We start from the raw sequence: 23,521 nt of genomic DNA on the forward strand, positions 1-23,521 counted from the left end.
AACGAAGATCATGGCATCTGGTCCCATCACTTCATGGGAAATAGATGGGGAAACAATGGAAACAACGACAGACTTTATTTTCTTGGGCTCCAAAATCACTGCAGATGGTGACTGCAGCCATGAAATTAAAAGATTCTTGCTTCTTGGAAGGAAAGTTATGACCAACCTAGATAGCATATTAAAAAGCAGAGACATTACTTTGCTGACAAAGGTCCATCTAGTTAAAGCTGTGATTTTTCTGGTAGTCATGTATGGATGTGAGAGTTGGACTATAAAGAAAGCTTGAGGACCAAAAATTGATGCTTTTGAACTATGCTGTTGGAGAAGATTCTTGAGAGTCTCTTGGAGTGCAGGGAGATCCAACCAGTCCATCCTAAAGGAAATCAGTCCTAAATATTCATTGGAAGGACTGATGCTGAAGCTAAAACTCCAATACTTTGGCCACCTAATGCAAAGAACTGACTCATTGGAAAAGACCCTGATGCTGGGCAAGATTGAGGGCAGGAGGAGAAGGGGACGACAGAGGATGAGATGGTTGGATGGCATCACCGACTCGATGGACATGAATTTGAGCATGCTCTAAGAGTTGCTTGTGAACAGGGAAGCTTGCATGCTGCAGTCCATGGGATTGCAAAGAGTCGGACACTACTGAGCAACTGAACTGAATATCAATCTCCATTCATTGAATCATCAATTTTCTCATCAATTTGGTTTTCTGCTATAGGAAGTGAATGAAAGTGTGATGGTAAAATTGATGACATCACCATCAGTTCATTGAGTAAAGAATAGAAAAATAAATGAGGATCTATTTATTATTATGCATCTGCTTATATTTCCCATTTAGACTTCAGTTTGATAGTTTGAGTCTGTTACTATTATTTTGATTACTTAGTTAACTTAATTTTTTGAAATCACTTATCATGTTTATCTGTTGGAAAGAGATAGAACAAATTTTGAAGGGTTAACTTATATTCAGTATTTCAAATTCAAAGTGACAATTGTTATCATTCAAAAATTGATAAGTTCAGTGTTTTATAGTGTTAGATTTTGTGTAAAAAGCTATAGGCAGTTGTGCTAATTCAAGAAGCTTAGCACCATTATTCAATAATGTGTTTTGAGCTCCTATTGTCCTTTACTTCCTGAACATCACCAAATATGTGCCGGGGCCCACAGAACTCTTGGTCCCATTCACCTCCATTTCTGAAGGAGAAAGAAAAATCCAAGATGGGGGTGAATGCTCCAAATAAATCACTGTTGAGAGAGAGAAAATTTTAAAAAGCTTTCTTTTCCTCTAATGTAAGTTTTTCCCTTCTTCATTTCAATTTCATTTTTATTAGTTATAAAATAAGGAATTGAACTAAGTAACTTCATAAGGCTCCTTGTAGTTCAGTTCTCATGTTCCATGTTCTGCTACACAATATGCTAAATGTCCCATAAAGTATTACTAACATGACTTTCTTGGTGCTAAACATCACTAACATATTACAAATAGGCCTAACATTTTTTCCTTTATAACTTGAAGGTTTCTCACATTATGAGTTGAAGGCAACATCATCACTCCCAGTGTGCCCCAAGACTTCTGGCCTGTCACTCCTGAAGATTAAATTGTTATCATATAGCTGTGAACATTCCTTGTAGACCTATGTTTATGGCTCAGATTAACCTAGAGAACTATTTCTGTCCACTTTATAGGTGACAAGATATGAGATAGGAGACTTATTTAGATATACTTTAGATGTGTAATACATATAGAATCTGTTAGCCTCTAGATTACAAGTTTACTCTGGAAATTTCTCATCATTCTTATGTTTCTTCAAAGTAATCTCTGTTCTTACATATACTAAAAGTATCTTTTAATAAAACTCTCAAGTATATAAATCGGGTTTCATCAAAATTAAAACACAGTGTTCTTCATAAGACACTTCATAAGGAGAACATGTTTGTGTACAGTATATATAAAGAAATCTCAAAACTCAATAATATAAAAGCAAGCCAATTAAACTGAAGCCACTAGTATTGAATAGACCCAAAAGACATATCAATGGCAAAAATGCACATGGAGAAGTAACTATTGTCATTTGCCACCGCAGCAGTGTAGATTAAAATTTCAATGTGATAACAATATACACTTATTAGAATGTTATTAAATATAAATAAAATTAATAGTGTCAAGTACCATCAAAAATGTGGAGGACCTTTAACTCTCATTTACGGCTAGTGATAATACAAAAAGGCACGGTCACTTTGGAAAATGATTTGAATTTTTTTGCAACCTAATGTAAACATCCCATACAGTTCAGTAATCTCACTCTTGAGTATGTACCAAAGAAAAATGAAACTATGTCCATCTGAAAAAAAATTCTAGAAAATTTATAGATGCTTCATTTGTAATTGCCAAATACTAGAAACACTTGAAATGTTCAACTACTAAGTGGATCAAAACAAAACAAAAACTGATGGTACAAATGGAGTACTACTCAGCAAAAAAAGGGAACAAACTACTGATAAACACAGCAAAATGGAGGAATCTGTGATACATTATGCTAAGTGCAAGAAAGCAAACTCAAAGGCCTAATACGCAATAATTCACTGATATGACATCCTTAGAAAAGCAAAACTAGGGGAAAGAAGAGCTTTCCTGGTGGCTCAGTGGTAAAGTATCCTCCTGCCAATACAGGTGTCACAAGTTTGATCCCTGGGTTGGGAAGATCCCCTGGAGGAGGTAATGGCAACCCACTCCAGTATTCTTGCCTGGAGAATCCCATGGACAGAGGGGCCTGGCAGGCTACAGCCAACAGGGTTGCAAAAGAGTTCAACACGACTTAGCTAAACACCAACATAAGTGAAAAAAAACATATGAGAGGATGCTAGGGACAGAGTATAAGATCAGGGAGGACTGACCACTGTATTAATGGTCCTTTGCTTTGTAATATATCCATGGCTTCTCTTGCAACTTCTGTCGGTCAGAAATCAGCAGGCAGCTTAGATGAGTGCTTCTGGTCCCCAGTCTTTCATGAGGTTGCAATTAAGCAGTAAGCTAGTTCCTGGCTGCAGTGTTATCTGAAGACTCAATTTGGAGAAGATCTGCTTCCAAACTCACATACATGGTTTTTGGCAAGATTCAGTTTCTCGTGGAATTTGGGTTAAGGAGCTTAGTTTCTTGCTAGCTGGTTAACCTGAGGCCTTCCCTAGTTCCCTGTCGTATGTGCTTCTCCAAAAGGCAGCTTGCAACATGGCAGCCGACTTTCCTTGGATAGAGCATGTGACGATGTAAGAGAAAGCACCCGAGATGTCAGCCTCAGTCTTTTTATCACCTGATATCAGAAATGACATCCCGTCACCTTTGCGAGAATTATATTTAGCAGAAGAGCATTAGTCACTCAGTTGTGTCTGACACTTTTGGATCTCTCAGTTGTGTCCAACTCTTTGTGACCCCATGAACCCACCAGGGTCCTCTGTCCATGGAATTTTCCAGGCAAGAATACTGGAGTGGGTAGCCATTCCATTCTCCAGGGGATCTTCCTGACCTAGGGATTGAATCTGGGTCTTCTGCATTGCAGGCAGATTCTTTACCACTGAGCCACCAGGAAAGCCCTACATTTACTGGAAGGAAGTCAAATCTAACCACATTCAAGGGAAGAGTTTATACAGGGGGTTCAGTACCAGTAGACTAGAATCACTGGGGACTGCCTAGAGACTGTATCCCATAGGAAGCCCTCTGGATCCCATGGATTCTTATTTCACACCCAAAACACAGTAAACTCTCCTAAGTTCCCTGGGAATCTCACCATCTGAATCTGGGAGCCCTGTTAGAGTTAACCTGCCATACACAAAATGGAAGAGAGAACTTTGGGGTGATCATAACTATTCCGTGTCTATTGGGATAATAAAAACTATTCCATATCTTGATATTGACAGTGATTGCACAGTTGTATTTGTTTGATAAAAACTCATAGAACTAAATATCAAAAGGGATATATTTCATTGTAAGTAAGTTGGACTTTAATAAAAAAGAAACAAGATAGCAAACTCAAGAATATAACATACATACACACATATATTACATTAAATTTTGGCCAAATTGAATGAATAGTTAATGTATAATAAAATATATGTAAAGAAATCTATATTTTGGCAGTGGAAAGTATTAATAACATTATTATTTCTAATATCATTGAAAAGCCATAGTAATATACCATGAGTTTTATAATCAATAATTTTCTTATAGAAAAAGAAAATTATTATTGATGGCAACTTATATGAATTTTTCACTGGAAGAAGTTTATTGTGATCATATCAGTTTTTCTCTTTAACATTTGTTTTTCTTCCTTAGAACAGACAACTCATCAATTCAAATATTAAGGAAGATGAACATATTTGTAAATGTACTGTTAAATGTATCTTATTTACCAAAGTACTGTTGGAACAATTTTCTAAAAATGTATTTTTAAAGCCACCCTTGAAAATAATTTACTTCCTGTATTTCTTGTTTCCCCCAATTCTGGAAAGTTACAGAGGTAAGACAGTGGGATCCAATTACTGTAACCTGTTTATACAGCTGTACTTCATTGAATGAAGGCTTGTATTACACACAGTTTTTGATAGGAAGTCAGTGCTTTTAAAACAACTATAGAGACAGGTCTTTAACCTCCACCCTGGTGGATTCTTTGTTCCACCATTTAGCTTCTGTGGAGGTTATAAGAAGGTAGTTCCAATACGTATTATTGCCATCTAATCAAATCATCTACTTAGCTCATCCACTTATGAACTTGAAGCATAGATATATTATGATGAATTTTTTATACAAATTCTGAAAGGTCCAATGAAATAATTTTGATTCATAGTGAAGTTTCTTTGTGATACATTCTGAAATGTTCAATAATGAGTATGTTCTAAAGAGAAAATGGTATTTAGATGTCTTCAATTGTTGAATCTATAAGAAGCTTTAAAAGATTTAGTATGTTCATTAGATTTATTATTTCTTAATAGTATCCCATACAACATATGAAGATTTTGAGTGTCATGGGATTCTTTGTAACTCTTTTATTCATAGTTATACAGGTTAATCAATAAACCACAGATTTAGGTTCTAGGTTATTTCAGGGATTATGCCTGGGAAGTTTGAGGTCATTATGGTGAAGTACTTCTTATTTGTGTAGGAATAGTTTCCTTCATTACTTGAGTAGAAATGTAGGGTCATTACTGCTGCTGCTGCTGCTGCTAAGTCACTTCAGTCGTGTCCGACTCTGTGCGACCCCATAGACGGCAGCCCACCAGGCTCTACCGCCCCTGGGATTCTCCAGGCAAGAACACTGGAGTGGGTTGCCATTTCCTTCTCTAATGCATGAAAGTGAAAAGTGAGAGTGAAGTCACTCAGTCGTGTCCGACTCTTAGCGACCCCATGGACTGCAGCCTACCAGGCTCCTCCGTCCATGGGATTTTCCAGGCAAGAGTACTGGAGTGGGTTGCCATTGCCTTCTCCAGGGTCATTACTAGGAATGATTAAAAAAGTGTGGACCGATTAGAATCTACATTAGATATAAACTGATGTCTTGTGAAAATACTTGCCTCACTTGAAAATATATGACTTGAATAGAAATGACTTCTGATAAGCCTATCTATTCATAATCCTGTTCATAATTTCATTCTCACAGAATTGAATCTTTCTTATATTTCATTTGTTTTCCAAAACTCTTTTTGCACATTTTGTTTGGTAACTCCCTATATAGATTGTGTGGATTACAATAAACTGTGGAAAATTCTGAAAGAGATGGGAATACCAGACCACCTGACCTGCCTCTTGAGAAATTCATATGCAGGTCAGGAAGCAACAGTTAGAACTGGACATGGAACAACAGACTGGTTCCCAATAGGAAAAGGAGTCTGTCAAGGCTGTATATTGTCACCCTGCTTATTTAACTTCTATGCAGAGTACATCATGAGAAATGCCGGGCTGGAAGAAGCACAAGCTGGAATCAATATTGCCGGGAGAAATATCAATAACCTCAGATATGCAGATGACACCACCCTTATGGCAGAAAATGAAGAAGAACTAAAGAGTCTCTTGATGAAAGTGAAAGAGGACAGTGAAAAAGTTGGCTTAACGCTCAAGATTCAGAAAACAAAGATCATGGCATCTGGTCCCATCACTTTATGGCAAATAGATGGGGAAACAGTGGAAACAGTGGCTGACTTTATTTTTGGGGGGCTCCAAAATCACTGCAGATGGTGACTGCAGCTATGGGTAGACTACAGTCCATGAGGTCACAAAGAGTCGGACACGACTGAGTGACTTCACTTTCACTTTACTCCTTGGAAGGAAAGCTATGACCAACCTACACAGCATATTAAAAAGCAGAGACATTACTTTGTCAACAAAGTACCGTCTAGTCAAGGCTATGGTTTTTCCAGTGGTCATGTATGGATGTGAGAGTTGGACTATAAAGAAAACTGAGCGCCAAAGAATTGATGCTTTTGAACTGTGGTGTTGGAGAAGACTCTTGAGAGTCCCTTGGACTGCAAGGAGATCCAAGCAGTCCATCCTAAATGAAATAAGTCCTGATTATTCATTGAAAGGACTGATTGTGAAGCTGAAACACCAATACTTTGGCCACCTGATGTGAAGAACTGACTCATTTGAAAAGACCCTGATGCTGGGAAAGATTGAGGGCAGGAGGAGAAGGGGATGACAGAAGATGAGATAGTTGGATGACATCACCAACTCAATGGACATGAGTGTTGAGTACACTCTGAGAGCTGGTGATATACAGGGAGGCCTGGCATGCGGCAGTTCATGGGGTCGCAAAGAGTCGGACACGACTGAGCGACTGAACTGAACTGAACTATATAGATTGTGGCTTCCCTGATAGCTCAGTTGGTAAAAAAAAATCCACCTGCAATGCAGGAGACCCCAGTTCTATCCCTGGATTGTGAAGATCCCTGAGAAGGGAAAGGCTACCCACTCCAGTATTCTGGCCTGGAGAATTCCATGGACTGTATAGTCCATGGGGTCACAAAGAGACAACTGAGCCACTTTCACTTTATATAGATTGCTCACAGAGCTTTCATTGGCTAAATGAAAGCTTTTTCTTGTCTAAGAAAAGTCCACCAGGATTGACTATATTTACGTCTATCTCTCCATATATCCATGTTTTTCATTAAAACTCTAACAAATTATCCTGTCATGTGTCGTGTATTTTAACGTGTGTGCGTGTCCATGCTAAGTTGTTTCAGTCTTATCCAACTCTTTGTGAACCTATGGACCATAGCCCACCAGGCTCCTCTGTCCATGGGATCTCCAGGCAAGAATACTCGAGTGGGTTGCCATGCCCTACCCCAGGGGATATTCCCGACCTAAGGATCTAACCCTAGGTCTGTAGAGGTTATAAGAAGGTAGTCCCATACATATTATTATGCATCTTCATGTCTCCTGCATTAGCCGATGGGTTCTTTATAACTGATTATGTGGCAGTTGCAAAGACTAATAACTCAGTATTTCCACTCTTCACTTCAGTTCAGTAGCTCAGTTGTGTCCGACTCTTTGCGACCCCATGAATTGAAGCACGCCAGGCCTCCCTGTCCATCACCAACTCCTGGAGTCCACCCAAACCCATGTCCATTGAGTTGGTGATGCCATCCAACCATCTCATCTTCTGTCGTCCCCTTCTCCTCCTGCCCTCAATCTTTCCCAGAATCAGGGTCTTTTCAAATGAGTCAGTTCTTCGCATCAGGTGGCCAAAGTACTGGAGTTTCAGCTTCAGCATCAGTCCTTCCAGTGAATATTCAGGACTGATTTTCTTCAGGATGGACTGGTTGGATCTCCTTGCAGTCCAAAGGCCTCTCAAGAGTCTTCTCCAACACCACAGTTCAAAAGCATCAATTCGTCAGCACTCAGCTTTCTTCACAGTCCAACTCTCACATCCATACATGACCACAGGAAAAACCATAGCCTTGACTAGACAGACCTTTGTTGGCAAAGTAATGTCTCTGCTTTTGAATATGCCATCTAGGTTGGTCATAAGTTGCCACTCTTAGGTTCACTGTTAAATTCCCATGCATCCAAACCTATTTTTTTTTTTTAAATTTTCAATATATACCAGCAGGGATAACTGTCATATCATATGGTTAATTCTATCTTCTATATTTGTAGCAAAGGACAAAATTTAAATAATTTAGCTAAGAACATACTTTCTTCTAATAATATAGAATATATGTAATTCTGGTAGAAAATGAAATAATGAGGGCAGAATGAAAAATATGGGCTTGTTTTTTAAATTCTATACATTCAGATGGTCATTAGAGAGGCATGTTGCTGCAGAAAAAACAGACAACTTTTGGGTTAATATGAATTTCAAGACAGTATGAGGGCAATTTGAATAATGCTTAATGAAAATTAACAGTTTCCTTTTTTTTTTTGAGGATAAACAGTTATGTGGGACAGTTTTAGAAATGTTAGTGTTGGTGAGATATGGGAAGAAATATATGTAACTATTAGTTACTAATATATATATCTATAAATGAAACTGAAACATTAAATCTTATGGCCAAATATTATTCTCCATTGTCTCTTACTCCAATAGACAGATTTTGACATTTATTAAAAAGCCATTAGAGAAGAAAATGGTATAATATTTCATTTTTAAATTTATACACCATTTCTCCCATCAGAGTATTCTTCTTTAATTAGAAATATGTTAACACATGCTGAAAAATTATCGCAGTGCATTAACTGTTTTGTTCGAACATTACAAGTTAGATTTTATGATCTGTTATATTGTAATATGTTAGCAAAGTGTAAATTTTGGAAGTCATTTCAGTTTGCTGGAGGCATTTAATTATATCATATACACTATATATATTTATTGGCTATGTTTCAGTTTTGTTTATAATTCATTTCCTCTCTGCTTCCAAAAATGATTCAAGGCAGCTCATTTTAATTATATTGGCCTGCTTTTCCAGAGATATTCCAGACTTTTATTTCTCGTTCAATAGAGCAGCACACACAACTGAAAATGGAAATTGCTTTGTTCTTATTCTCATGGCTCATTTCAAATTATGTGTTTTGCAGAGGTTAACATTATGTGGGCTGGTCACCAAACACATCACAGTTCTGAAGGCTATAACTTATCCACAGCACTGAGACAATCCGTCCTCCAAATTTACACTTCCTGGGTAAGTTTACAAAACTGAATTCATGTGATAATATAATTTCATTCAGTCACAGCTGTTCCTATTTCTTATGCTGAGTAAATGAATGGAAGGTGTTTTGCTAAAACACTTCTTTCTCCTCTATAAGGCCAGAGACTGAAGTGTTTCTTTCTCCTCTGTGAAGCCAGACACATAAGAAGCAAGTGGTATTGTCCAAAGGTACTCTTTTTTTTGACAGCCCAAAACTCACTCTGAGGTGTTTGGAAAGGTGAGAAAGTGTCTGGCTAATCCTTATTTACTGACAGCAAAGAAGCTAATAGCAATAGTACTGCTGCTGCTGCTGCTGCTAAGTCACTTCAGTCGTGTCCGACACGATAGTACTAATTAGTAACAATTAGTAATAGAGTACTAGTAGCTCCAGAAGGAATGAAGCAACTGGGCCAAAGTGGAAACGATACTCAGTTGTGGATGTGTCTGGTGGTGAAAGTATAATGATGCTGTAAAGAACAATATTGCATAGGAACCTGGAGTTAGGTCCATGAATCAAGGTAAATTGGAAGTGGTCAAGAAGGAGATGAAAAGAGTGAACATTGACATCTTAGGAATCACTGAACTAAAATGAATGGGAATGGGCAAATTTAATTCAAATGACTGTTATATCTACTAAGGTGGGCAAGAATCCCTTAGAAGAAATGGAGTAGCCCTAATAGTAGACAGAAGAGTCCGAAATGCAGTACTTCGGTGCAGTCTTGAAAACAACAGAATGATCTTGGTTCACTTCCAATGCAAACCATTCAACAACACAATAATCTATCTATTCCCCAACCACTGATGGTGAAAAAGCTGAAGTTGACTAGTTCTATGAAGACCTATAAGACCTTCTAGATCTAACACCAAAAAAGATGTCCTTTTCATCATAGGGGATTGGAATGCAAAAGTAGGAAATCAGGATACTTGGAGTAACAGGCAAGTTTGGCCTTGGAGTACAAAATGAAGCAGGGAAAATGCTAACAGAGTTTTGCCAAGAGAACCCACTGGTCATAGCAAACGCCCTTGTCCAACAACAAAAGAGACAACTCTATATATGGACATGATCAGATGGGCAATACTGAAATCAAACTGATTATATTCTTTGCAGCTGAAGCTGGAGAAGCTCTATACAGTCAGCAAAAACAAGACTTGGAGCTGTCTATGGCTCAGATCATGAGCTCCTTATTGCAAAATTCAGAATTAAATTGAAGAAAGTGGGGAAAACCACTAGACCATTCAGGTATGACCTAAATCAAATCCCTCTTGATTATACAGTGGAGGTGATGAGTAGATTCAAGGGTTTAGATCTGGTAGACAGAGTGCCTGAAAAACTATGGAAGAGGTTCATAATGTTGTACATGAGTCAGTGACCAAAACCATTCCAGAGAAAAAGAAATGCAAGAAAACAAAGTGGTTGTTTGAGGAGGCTTTACATATAGCTGAGAAAAGAAGAGAAGCAAAACGTAAGGGGGAAAAGGAGAAATATATCCAACAGAATGCAGTTACAGAGAACAGCAAGGGGAGATAAGAAGGCTTTTTTAAATGAACAATGCAAAGAAATAGAGGAAAACAGTAGAATGGGAAAGACTAGAGATTTCTACAAGAAAAATGGAGATATCAAGGGTACATTTCATGCAAGGATGGGCACAATAAGGGACAGAAATGGTAAGGAACTAACAGAAGCAGAAGAGATTAAGAACAGGTGGCAAGAATACACAGAAGAACTATACCAAAAAGGTCTTAATGACCAGGATAACAATGATGGTGTGGTCACTTATCTAGAGCCAGATACCCTGGAGTGTGAAGTCAAGTGGACTTTAGAAAGCATCATTATGAACAAATTAGTGGAGGTGATGGAATTCCAGCAGAGCTATTTCAAATCCTCAAGGATGATGTTGTTAGAGTGCTGCACTCAATATGCCAATATGCCAGCAAATTTGGAAAACTCAGCAGTGACCACAGGATTGGAATAGGTCAGTTTTCATTCCCATCCCAAAGAAGGGCAATGCCAAAGAATGTTCAAACTATGCTGCAGTTGTGCTCATTTCACATGCTAGTAAAGTTATGCTCAAAATCCTTCAAGCTAGGCTTTCAGCTGTATGTGAACCAAAAACATCCAGATGTTCAAGCTCAATTTAGAAAAGGCAGAGGAGCCAGAGATCAAATTGCCAACATTCACTGAATCATAGAGAAAGCAAGGGAATTCCAGAAAAACATCTGCTTTTCCTTCACTGATTACGTGAAAGCCTTTGACTTAGTGGATCACAACAATTAGTGGGAAATTCTTAAGGAGAAGGAAATACCAGACCACTCTCCCTGTCTCCTGAGAAACCTGCATGCAGGTCAAGAAGGAACAGTTAGACTCTTGCATGAACACCTGACTGGTTTAAACTTTGGAAAGGAATATGACAAGGTTGTATATTGTCTTCCTGTTTATTTAACTGTATGCAGAGTACATCTGGCAAAAGGCAGGGCTGGATGAATTACAAGCTGGAATCAAGATTGCTGGGAAAAATATCAACAACCTCATATACACAGATGATACCACTCTAATAGCAGAAAATGAAGAGGAACTAAAGAGCCTCTTGATGAGAGTAAAAGACAAGAGTGAAAAAGCTGGCCTAAAACTCAACATTCAAAAAACTAAGATCATAGCATCCTGTCCCATCACTTCATGAGAAATAGATGGGACAAAAGTGGAAGTAATGAGAGATTTTCTTTTCTTGGGCTCCAAAATCACTGTGGACAATGACTGAAGCCATGAAATTGAAAGATGCTTGCTCCTTGTAAGGGAAGCTATGACAAACCTAGCCAGCCTATTAAAAAGAGAGACATCACTTTACCAACAAAGGTCCATATAGTCAAAGCTATGGTTTTTCCAGCATGTATGGATGTGAGAGTTGGATCATAAAGAAGACTGAGCACCATAGAACTGACTCTTTTGAATTGTGATGCTGGAGAAGACTCTTGAGAGTCCCTTAGATTGCAAGAAGATCAAACCAGTTAATCCTAAAAATGAAGTCACTCAGTCGTGTCTGACTCTTTGCGACCCCATGCACTGTAGCCTACCAGGCTCCTCCATCCATGGGATTTTCCAAGCAAGAATACTGGAGTGGATTGCCATTTCCTTCTCCAGGAGATCTTCCCAACCCAGGGATTGAACCCCGGTCTTCCGCGTTGTAGGAAGACGCTTTACCATCTGAGTCACCAGGGAAGTCTAGTTAATCCTAAAGGAAATCAATATTGGAAGGACTGATGCTGAAGCTGAAACTCCAATATTTTGGCCACCTGATGTAAATAGCCAGCTCATTGGAAAAGACCCTGATGCTGGGAAAGATTGAGAGCAGGAGAAGAAGAGGGCAACAGAGGATGAGATGGTTGGATGGAATCACCAAGTCAATGGACATGAGTTTGAGCAAGCTCCAGGAGTTGGTGATGGATAGGGAAGCCTGGTGTGCTGCAGTCCACAGGGGCACAGGGAGTCTTACATGATCTAGCAACTGAACAACAAGGACAAGGAGCATGATATACTGACAGTGCATCTCAATTCAAATATACGCAAAGATTTCATTAGAAACTTTAAAAAACAGTTGTTAAAAAATCAATTCCCAATTGTGCATGCTGAAGTAAAATCCAAGTAAATCTTTTGCTTTTTATTTACATATTAAAGCAGTTAGTATAATGCTCAACAGAAAATTTGGCTCCAAAATATTTTGAAACAAGGAAATGACAAGACTAATGAATATCAGAAATTGCCTCTAGTTCTAAGGTTCTTTTGAGTCACTGGACAAACCTGTTCTACCTGCTATCAGACATCTGTGATTCAGTCTTTAACTCTTGCATTAATAGCTGTCTAAAATACTGCTACAAATGCACCTTGAGCTGGAATGTCAAAATTATCAATGTACAAGGGTATTCATCAATAGCTTTTACTAACTATAAATTATAATGATCTAATATTTGTATGGTTCTTGATAGCTTGCATGATAGACAGCGTTTATTGAATATTTTTTATGTGCCAGGCAATCTTCTAAGACCTCATTATATATTCATTTGTTTGATCTTTCTGGCACGGGTACTATTATAGCTCTCATTTCAAAATTATATCTGACTCCACAGTTCAGTCTCAAAACTAGTAAAGGGTAGAGTAGAATTTGAACTCATTCACCCTGGCTGCAACGATCTTGACCTCTACGCTGAATCCTCTCTGTGTGCCTGTGTATCGCCTTTCACTTTTGTCATCTCCTTTGATCCTCACAAATAAGCCCCATGCTATACTAGATCAAGTATTACTATTATCAAGACCTTTAGATCAATGAGGTTAATTACACAGCTAGTAAGTGACAAAGCCCCATATTTGTAATCAGATGCCTCACATAATCCGTAGAAAGATATACTGGCATGTGTTCTGACCCAGACAGATGCATAAGCCATACAAATGGATAAACCAGTGATGGTACTAATACGTGTCCTGAAATGGATATTGAAAGAAATCAACCCCCTCCTCCCCACAGCAGTGCACCTATGTTATAGCCTATAATTTCTTAAGCCTGTTGTAACCAAGTACCACAAACTGGGTGATTTAGAACAGCAGAATTCTACTGTCCCACCATTCTGGAGGCCAGAAGTTTAAAACCAGTGTTGGCAGGGTCAGCTCCTAGGGGAGAGGCCGTTCCACTCCTTTCTCCTAGGTTCCCCAATCTTGGGGAAATCATGGCGGTCTGATTTCACATGGGGGGTCTCCCTGCATCTGGGTTCAAATTTCTCTTTTTTTAATAAGGATACTAGTCATACTCGATTAGGAGCTCACCCTACTCCATTATGAGGACCTCTTAACTAATCACATCTGCAGTGATCCTATTTCCAAATAAGGTCACATTCTGAGGTATTTAGGGAATAGAATTTCAACACATGGACTTTATAGAGAAATAATTCCATCTATAACACAGCTCTAAGCAATATAGATGAAAAAGATAAATAGGTAATTCCCCTCTCGTATCTTCTATAACTTGTTCTGGAACTCTAGATGGTTAAATGTAGAAGAAAATACTCTCTCTTACCCAGCTGTATATAGCTCAAGAGTTGTTCAGGGCTTCAGTGAATGGAGGGAAGGACAGGCCTTTGACTAGGGAGGGAAATAGTGTCCACCCTCCCTTCTTAGGGAATAGCTGCATTAATGCAAACTTCTATTAACCTGTACAAAATAGGCTGAATATATGACTGATTAAAATACTAACTTCAGAGATATTTATTCTCTCTTGATGTATATATTACTCTTTACATAATGATAGCTCAAATCTCCAGTATTTGCATTTTGGAGGAGAAAGGCTCCAAGAAATGATGTAGCTGTGTTGGCAGTTGCCCCAGGGAAACATGTTGTTAGTGAGTTAATTACCTGAGCGATTGTCAGAGGAAAATTTTTATCTGAGCATCATAGATTTCAGAAGTAGAAGAAACCTGGGAGATTTATATTTAAATCATCTATTTAAATATATTATATTTAAACGTAATACATATATTTAAATAATCCATTTTTTATAGCCTCAGAATGAATCTCAGGGGAGCCCACTGTATCATACAATATTGAACACTGTCATTTGGAATTTGAATTCAGGCATCTGACTCCCATCTTTATCCTGGCTTAGCTTGTGTCCTTTCTCCTATTAAGCTAAAACATCCAAAAATACAGATTATTGAAAATCTAAGTGAAATGCAGGTTCACATTTATTTATTGCCAGACTGTATTCCCTTTATAACCTCATATTACTTTGCTACAGACACAGAAAATATGCTGAATAAATAAACTAGCATTGGGAATGCATCACAAGCTGCTAATCTGGGGTGGAGATGGGGAGGAAGAAAGGATGTGCAGTATGAAACATGAAAGGAAGGGATTGTAAATCAGCCTGGATTCTTGGTTAATATTTGTAGGTGTGTTTGAAGATAACTTAGATGGTCTGTGATGGTTGTCACTCTACGATAGGTCTTTCTACACATTAAAATCAAAAAGAGCTGTCAGCTCTCTTCATTTTCTTTGAGTCTTTTGTAGGATTGTCTCTATTGACACAGCTACATAAGGCATATAATTTGGTAGATACTAAGGTAACAAGGTCTTTTAGAGCACATAAGAAACTGATGTGTGAAGTGAAAGGCAAGATTAAGCTCAGAGTATTTTCTTTCATATTACTATGAAAATTAGGGTGGTAGGCCTGTCATTTAAAGTAGTTTAAGATGAGAATTGAAAATTCAAGAATCTATAACATACTTTTTGCATTTTTAAAACCCAGTTTTGGCTAATTTAACATTACTCATCCCCAAAGAGCTACAATTAGTGGAGTACCTTTCCCTCCCTCAAATTATTGATTCATTTTTTATTAAGTATAAAACAATATAATATGTTACAAGTATACAAAATAATGATTCACAATTTTAAAAGTTATAATCAATTTATAGTTGCTATAAAATATTGGCTATATTTCCTGTATTGTAGAATATATCTGTGTAGTTTATTTTGTACATTATAGTTTATACCTATTAATTCCCTATCCCTATGTTACCCCTTCTGCAGTTTAAGTGAGGCTTATTTGTTATGTAATTAAATACATGGTTTTACTTGCTATTCAGTCTTTTATTATATATCTTAATATAATGCCTTAAATATGATAGTCTCTTCACTTTGCAAATAGTAAAATGTGTCTAGACTCATGAATATTGTGTAATATGTACTAGGGTCAGGATTAACATCTCATTTAATTCCCAGTTTACAAATAAAATAATCTGAAAGCTACAGCTTTATATTGAAAACTTAGTTTTAGAAGTGCTCAAAAAGTAAAAGAATGGGATCAGTCAGGGGGATACAGGAGCCAACTTGAAGGAGCGCCCAATGGCCATAATGCGAAACAGTTTAATACATAGCATAGTGTGAAGTCATAATCCAAAGTAAAAAATAAATACATTTGAAATCAGTCTGTACTGACATGTGAAAGTGAAGGTATCTGTTGCTCAGTTATATCTGACTTTTTGTGACCCCATGGACTGTAGCCCACCAGACTCCTCTGTTCATGGGATTTTCCAGGCAAGAATACTGGAGTGGGTTGCCATGTTCTCCTCCAGGGGATCTTCCCAACTCGGGATCAAACCTGTGTCTCCTGCATTGTAGACAGATTCTTTACCATCTGAGCCACCAGGGAAGCCCCTATATTTCAAATACATTTGAAATCAGTCCACAATGACATAGATCAATGATTGAATACATAAATAAATAGGAACAAACAAACAGAAAATGAAATACCCTAAAGAATTTGAAATGATATCTGTAGATAATGCCCCCTTCCAGGAAACTGCGATTAATGCCCAATTTACCCTTTTATGCTTGGACTTCACTCTATTTATATATTTATTTTTATGCTGTGGTGCACAGCATGTGGGATCTTAGTTCCACAACCAGGGATGGAAACTGTCCCTGCTGCAGTGGGAGTACAGAGTCCTAATCACTGGATTACCCAGGAAGTCCCTGGGCTCTACTTTATAAACACCTTTACAAAGAGTAGAGTATGGAAAGGGGACAAAATTTGGGGTGGGAATTTAATTTTACAGTGGAGAAACTTAGCAATCAATCAATCAAAGATCAAAGTTAACAGCAGTGACATCTTAGTAGCAGGTACCATTTGATAAGATGTGATAAGAAATATATTCTGGTGACAGCATGTACCCTATGACAAGATACAGGGGAATGAGTATTTACCCCCATGGTCTCTGTCACCAAAGCCCATAATCCCAGTCTAACCATAAGAAAAGACATGTGTCAATCTCAAATTGAGTGACATTCTACAAAAATACCTAGCCAATATTTGAAAGTGTAAAGGTTATGAAGCACAAAGAATGTCTGAGAAACAATCACAGATCAGAGGAGGCTATAAGATAAAAACTAAATGTAATGTTTTATCTTAGATGGATCCTAAAGTAGAAAAAGCACATTAGTGGGGAGAAACAGAACTAGTGAAGCTTAAATAAGGTGTGGAGTTTAGTTAGAAGTAATGAATGGCTGTCAGTTCCTTAATTGTTTTGATGCAGTTTAGTAATATATTAACAATAGAAAGATTGGTGTGAGAATATGTGGCAACTTCCTATCTTTGCAACCCTTTGGCAAGCATAAAACTATTATAAAACAAATAGTTTATAAAAAGATAGAACCACATTTCTATACCTACATTTTCAAACTCAGGGCCATGATAGATCATATACTGACTCAAGAAAAAAGCAACTTAGACCTAGTCATTACCAATAGTCATTGATTCCTAGGACCCCCTAGAATATGATGAAGAGCACTGATTCAGCCATGCTATTTTATTTTAATTGGAAGTTAATTACTTTACAATATTGTGGTGGTTTTTGCCATACATTAACATGAATCAGCCATGGGTGTACATGCATTCCCCATCCTGACCCTCCCTCTCAGCTCCCTCCCAATCCCATCCCTCAAGGTCATCTCAGTACACTAGCCCTGAGCACCCTGCCTCATGCATCGAACCTGGACTGGTGATCTATTTCAAATATGATAATATTCATGTTTCAATGCTATTCTCTCAAATCATCCCACCCTCGCCTTCTTCCACAGAGTCCAACAATCTGTTCTTTACATCTGTGTCTCTTTTGCTGTCCTGCATATAGGGTCATCGTTACCATCTTTCAAAATTCCATATATATATATATATGTTAATATACTGTATTGGTGTTTTTCTTTCTGGCTTACTTCAGTATAATAGGCTCCAGCTTCATCCACCTCATTAGAACTTCTTCAAATGCATTCTTTTTAATAGCTGAGTAATATTCCATTGTGTATATGTACCATGGCTTTCTTATCCGTTCATCTGCAAATGGACATCTAGGTTGCTTCCATGTCCTGGCTATTTTAAACAGTGCTGTGATAAACATTGGGGTTACACATGTCTCTTTCAATTTTGGTTTCCTCGGTGTGTATGCCCAGCAGTGGGACTGCTGGGTCGTATGGCAGTTCTATTTCCAGTTTTTTAAGGAATCTCCAGTGTTCTCTATAGTGGCTGTACTAGTTTGCATTCCCACCAACAGTGTAAGAGGTTTCCTTTTCCTCTGCACCCTCTCCAGCATTTATTGTTTGTAGATTTTTTGACAGCAGCCATTCTGACCAGCATGAGATGGTACCTCACTGTGGTTTTGATTTGCATTTCTCTGATAATGAGTGATGTTGAACATCTTTTCATGTGTTTGTTAGCCATCTGTATGTCTTCTTTGGAGAAATGTCTGTCTAGTTCTTTGGCCCATTTTTTGATTGGGTCGCATATTTTTCTGGAATTGAGCTGCAGGAGTTGCTTGTATATTTTTGATATTAGTTGCTTGTCAGTTGCTTCATTTGCTATTATTTTCTCCCATTCTGAAGGCTGTCTTTTCAGCTTGCTTATAGTTTCCTTTGTTGTGAAAAAGCTTTTAAGTTTAATTAGGTCCCACTTGTTTATTTTTGCTTCTTTTTCATTACTCCTGGAGGTGGATCATAGAGAATCCTGCTATGATTTATGTCAGAGAGTGTTTTGCCTATGTTTTCCTCTAGTTTTATAGTTTCTGGTCTTACATTTAAACCTTTAATCCATTTTGAGTTTATTTTTGTGTATGCTGTTAGAAAGCATTCTACTTTCATTCTTTTACATGTGGTTGACCAGTTTTCCCAGCACCACTTGTTAAAGAGATTGTCTTTTCTCCAAGAATTGTATATTTTTGCCTCCTTTGTCAAAGATAAGGTGTACATAGGTGTGTGGATTTATCTCTGGGCTTTCTATTTTGTTCCAGTGATTTACATTTCTGTCTTTGTGCCAGTACCATACTGTCTTGATGACTGTTGCTTGATGTTGTATAGCCTGAACTCAGGCAGGTTGATCCCTCCAGTTCCATTCTTCTTCCTTCAGATTGCTTTAGCTATTTGAGGTTTTTTTGTAATTCCATAAAATTGTGAAATTATTTGTTCTAATTCTCTGAAAAATACCATTGGCAGCTTGATAGGGATTGCATTAAATCTATTGATTGCTTTGGGTAGTATACTCATTTTCACTATATTGATTCTTCTGATCCATGAACATGCTATATTTCTCCATCTATTTGTGTCGTCTTTGATTTCTTTCAGCAGTGTTTTATAGTTTTCTATATATAGGTCGTTTGTTTATTTAGGTAGATTTATTCCTAAGTATTTTATTCTTTTCGTTGCAATGTGAATGGAATTGTTCCCTTAATTTCTTTTTCTGTTTTCTCATTGTTAGTGTACAGGAATGCAAAGGATTTCTGTGTTAATTTTATATCCTGCAACTTTACTGTATTCATTGATTAGCTTTAGTAATTTTCTGGTGAAGTCTTTTGGGTTTTCTATGTAGAGGATCATGTCATTTGCAACAGTGAGATTTTTACTTCTTCTTTTCCAATTTGTATTCCTTTTATTTCTTTTTCTGCTCTGATTGCTGTGGCCAAAACTTTCAAAACTATGTTAAATAGTAGTGGTGAAAGTGGGCACCATTGTCTTGTTCCTGACTTTAGGGGAAATGCTTTCAATTTTTCACCATTGAGGATAATGTTTGCTGTGGGTTTATCATATATGGCTTTTATTATGTTGAGGTATGTTCCTTCTATGCCTGCTTTCTGGAGGGTTTTTTTTTTTATCATTAATGGATGTTGAATTTTGTCAAAGGCTTTCTCTGCATATATTGAGATAATCATATGGTCTTTATCTTTCAATTTTCTAATGTGGTATATTACGTTGATTGATTTTGTGGATATTGACGAATCCTTGTATCCCTGGGATAAAGCCCACTTGGTCATGATGTATGATCTTTTTAATATATTGTTGGATTCTGTTTGCTAGAAGTTTGTTGAGGATTTTTGCATCTATGTTCATCAGTGATATTGGCCTGTAGTTTTCTTTTTTTGTGACATCTTTGTCTGGTTTTGGTATTAGGATGATGGTGGCCTCAGAGAATGAGTTTGGAAGTTTACCTTCCTCTGCAATTTTCTGGAAGAGTTTGAGTAGGATAGGTGTTAGCTCTTCTCTAAATTTTTGGTAGAATTCACCTGTGAAGCCATCTGGTCCTGGGATTTTGTTTGTTGGAAGATTTCTAATTACGGTTTCAATTTCTATGCTTGTGATGGGTCTGTTAAGATTTTCTATTTCTTCTTGGTTCAGTTTTGGAAAGTTATACTCTTCTAAGAATTTTTCCATTTCTTCCAAGTTGTCCATTTTATTGGCATATAGTTGCTGATAGTAGTCCCTTATGATCCTTTGTATTTCTGTGTTGTCTGTTGTGATTTCTGCATTTTCATTTCTAATTTTGTTGATTTGATTCTTCTCCCATTTTTTCTTGATGAATATAGCTAATGGTTTGTCTATTTTATTTATCTTCTCAAAGAGCCACCAGCTTTTCGTTTTGTTGATTTTTGCTATGGTCTCTTTTGTTTCCTTTGCACTTATTTCTGCCCTAATTTTTATGATTTCTTTCCTTCTACTAACCCTGGGGTTCTTCGTTTCTTCCTTTTCTAGTTGCTTTAGGTGTAGAGTTAGGTTATTTATTTGATTTCTCTCCTGTTTCTTGAGATCGGCTTGTATTGCTATGAACCTTCCCCTTAGTGCTGCTTTTACTGAATCCCATAGGTTTTGGGTTGTTGCATTTTCATATGTTTCTATACATATTTTGATTTCTTTTTTTATTTCTTTTGTGATTTGCTGGTTATTCAGAAGCGTGTTGTTTAGCTTCCATATGTTTGTATTTTTAATAGTTTTTTTTTTTTTCCTGTAGTTGACATCTAATCTTACCACATGTGATCAGAAAAGATGCTTGAGATGGTTTCAGTTTTTTTGAATTTACCAAGGATAGATTTATGGCCCAGGATGTGATCTATCCTGGGGAAGGTTCCATGTGCACTTGAAAAAGAGGTGAAATTCATTGTTTTAGGGTGAAATATCCTATAAATATAAATTATGTCTGACTGGTCCATTGTATCATTTAAAGTTTGTGTTTCCTTGCTAATTTTCTGTTTAGTTGATCCATCCATAGGTGTGAGTGGGGTATTAACATCTCCCTCTATTATTGTGTTACTTTTAATTTCCCCTTTCATATTTGTTAGCATTTGCCCTACGTATTGCAGTGCTCCTACGTTGGGTGCGTATATGTTTATAATTGTGATGTCTTCTTCTTGGATTGATCCTTTGATCATTATGTAGTGTCCGTCTTTGTCTCTTTTCACGGCCTTTATTTCAAAGTCTATTTTATCTGATATGAGTATTGCTGCTCCTGCTTTCTTTTGGTCTCCATTTGTGTGAAGTATCTTTCTCCAGCCCTTCACTTTCAGTCTGTATGTGTCCCTAGGTTTGAGGTGTGTCTCTTGTAGAGAGCATATATAGGGGTCTTGTTTTTGTATCCATTCAGCCAGTCTTTGTCCTTTGGTTGAGTCATTCAACCCATTTACATTTAAGGTAATTATTGATAAATATGATCCCATTGGTATTTACTTTGTTGTTTTGGGTTCGAGTTTATAAACCTTTTCTGTGTTTCCTGTCTAGAGATGATCCTTTGGCATTTGTTGAAGAGCTGGTTTGGTGGTGCTGAATTCTCTGAGCTTTTGCTTGTCTGTAAAACTTTTGATTTCTTTTTAATATTTGAATGAGATTCTTGCTGGGTACAGTAATCTGTGTTGTAGGGTTTTCTCTTTCATTACTTTAAGTATGTCCTGCCATTCCCTTCTGGCTTGAAGAATTTCTATTGAAAGATCAGTTGTTATCCTTATGGAGATCCCTTTGTGTGTTATTTGTTGTTTTTCCCTTGCTGCTTTTAATATTTGTTCTTTGTGTTTGATCTTGTTAATTTGATTAATATGTTTCTTGGGGTTTTTTGCCTTGGATTTATCCTGTTTGGGACTCTCTGGGTTTCTTGGACTTGGATGGCATTCTAGGGAAGTTTTCAATCATTACCTCCTCAAGTATTTTCTCATGGCCTTTCTTTTTGTCTTCTTTTCTGGGACTCCTATGATTCCAACGTTGGGGCGTTTAACATTGTCCCAGAGGTCTCTGAGGTTGTCCTCCATACTATTTTAAATCAGATGTTATTCTATAGTAACCAGGCTTCCCAGGTGGCTCAGTGATAAAGAACCTGCAAGCCAATGCAGGAGACCTAAGAGAAATGGGTTTGATTCCTGGGTCAGGAAGATCCCCTGGAAGAAGGCATGGCAATCCACACTTCAGTATTCTTGCCTAGAGAATCCCATGGACAGAAGAACCTGGCAGGCTACAGTCCACAGGGTCGCTAAGAGTCAGATACCAATGATGTGACTTCGTGTGCACTAGCGCTAAAGTAACCATGTTTCCATTCTTAATCCCTCAATCCATTACTCACTGTTACCTTTCCAATATGCCTGCTCAGAACAAACTAAACTCCTTTATAGTTGTTAGAAAGGAACATTATAGAGTCCTTATCAAAGGCAGAGCTGGTCTAAACCTGATCCAACCTGTCTTTCTGAGCTCATCTTCATCCCTCTCCCATTGTCACTCTATGTCCAGCTGAACAATTAGTTTTCAATTCTCTAAATCTGTTGTGACATAATCCCCTGGTATTTTATTGACATGCATGTATCTCTGCCTAGAAAGTTATTTCTTATTTACCTTTGATTATTATCTCCTTCAAGATTCAATTCCTTTCTACATAGCTTTCCCCAGGTCGCTTTTCTTTTTGTCCTGTATGCTTATGGTTAGTCATTCAATTGTGTCCGACTCTTTACGATCCCATGGACTTTAGCTCGCCAGGCTCCTCTACCCATGGGATTCTCCAGGCAAGAATGTTGGAGTGGGTTGCCATGCTCACCTCCAGGGGATCTTCCCAACCCAGGGATCAAACCCAGTTCTCCTGCATTGCAGGCAGATACTTTACCGTCTCTTTACTACTAGAATGAGTAGCCTATCTCTTCTCCAGGGAAGCTTCCTGTTAGATTCCCAGGAATCTAACCAAGATATCCTGCATTGCAGGCAGATTCTTTACCAACTCTGAGGTCTATTGCATTGCAGGCAGATTCTTTACCAACTGAGCTACCAGCCTTGTATATCTCTATTGTAAATACTTATCATTTGCATTGTTGACTTTCACACCAGGATATATACTTTAAAGGAAATGAATCTACTTCTATTTTTTCACTTCTGTTATACTAGCATATATAAAGTGCCCAATGCAGTCAGTGCTTAATAAATGCATATAACATGAATGAAGGAAGTGAAAGTTTTAAGTTGTCGAAATGAAAAGGCCATTGTGTGAAATAATTTAAGCCTGTCATTCATTTAAATGTTTGT

At 37.5% G+C, this 23,521-nt stretch overlaps 1 protein-coding gene across 4 annotated transcripts in view; it reads left to right on the forward strand.

Annotated features, from left to right (window-relative positions):
• AGMO (alkylglycerol monooxygenase) overlaps positions 1 to 23,521 on the forward strand; it is a 438,246-nt gene that overhangs the window by 169,118 nt on the left and 245,607 nt on the right. For all 4 annotated transcript variants that reach the window (XM_086397592.1, XM_086397590.1, XM_086397591.1 and 1 more), the window contains one exon: positions 9,068 to 9,171. In XM_086397592.1, coding sequence (XP_086253718.1) covers positions 9,068 to 9,171 — 104 coding nt within the window. The remainder of the gene's footprint in view (positions 1 to 9,067; positions 9,172 to 23,521) is intronic.

This window comes from Bos grunniens, chromosome 4 (assembly GCF_055505025.1).
Source record: "Bos grunniens cultivar Pamir isolate PY7600 chromosome 4, Bosgru_T2T1.0, whole genome shotgun sequence".
Classification (NCBI taxonomy): Eukaryota; Metazoa; Chordata; class Mammalia; order Artiodactyla; family Bovidae; genus Bos; species Bos grunniens.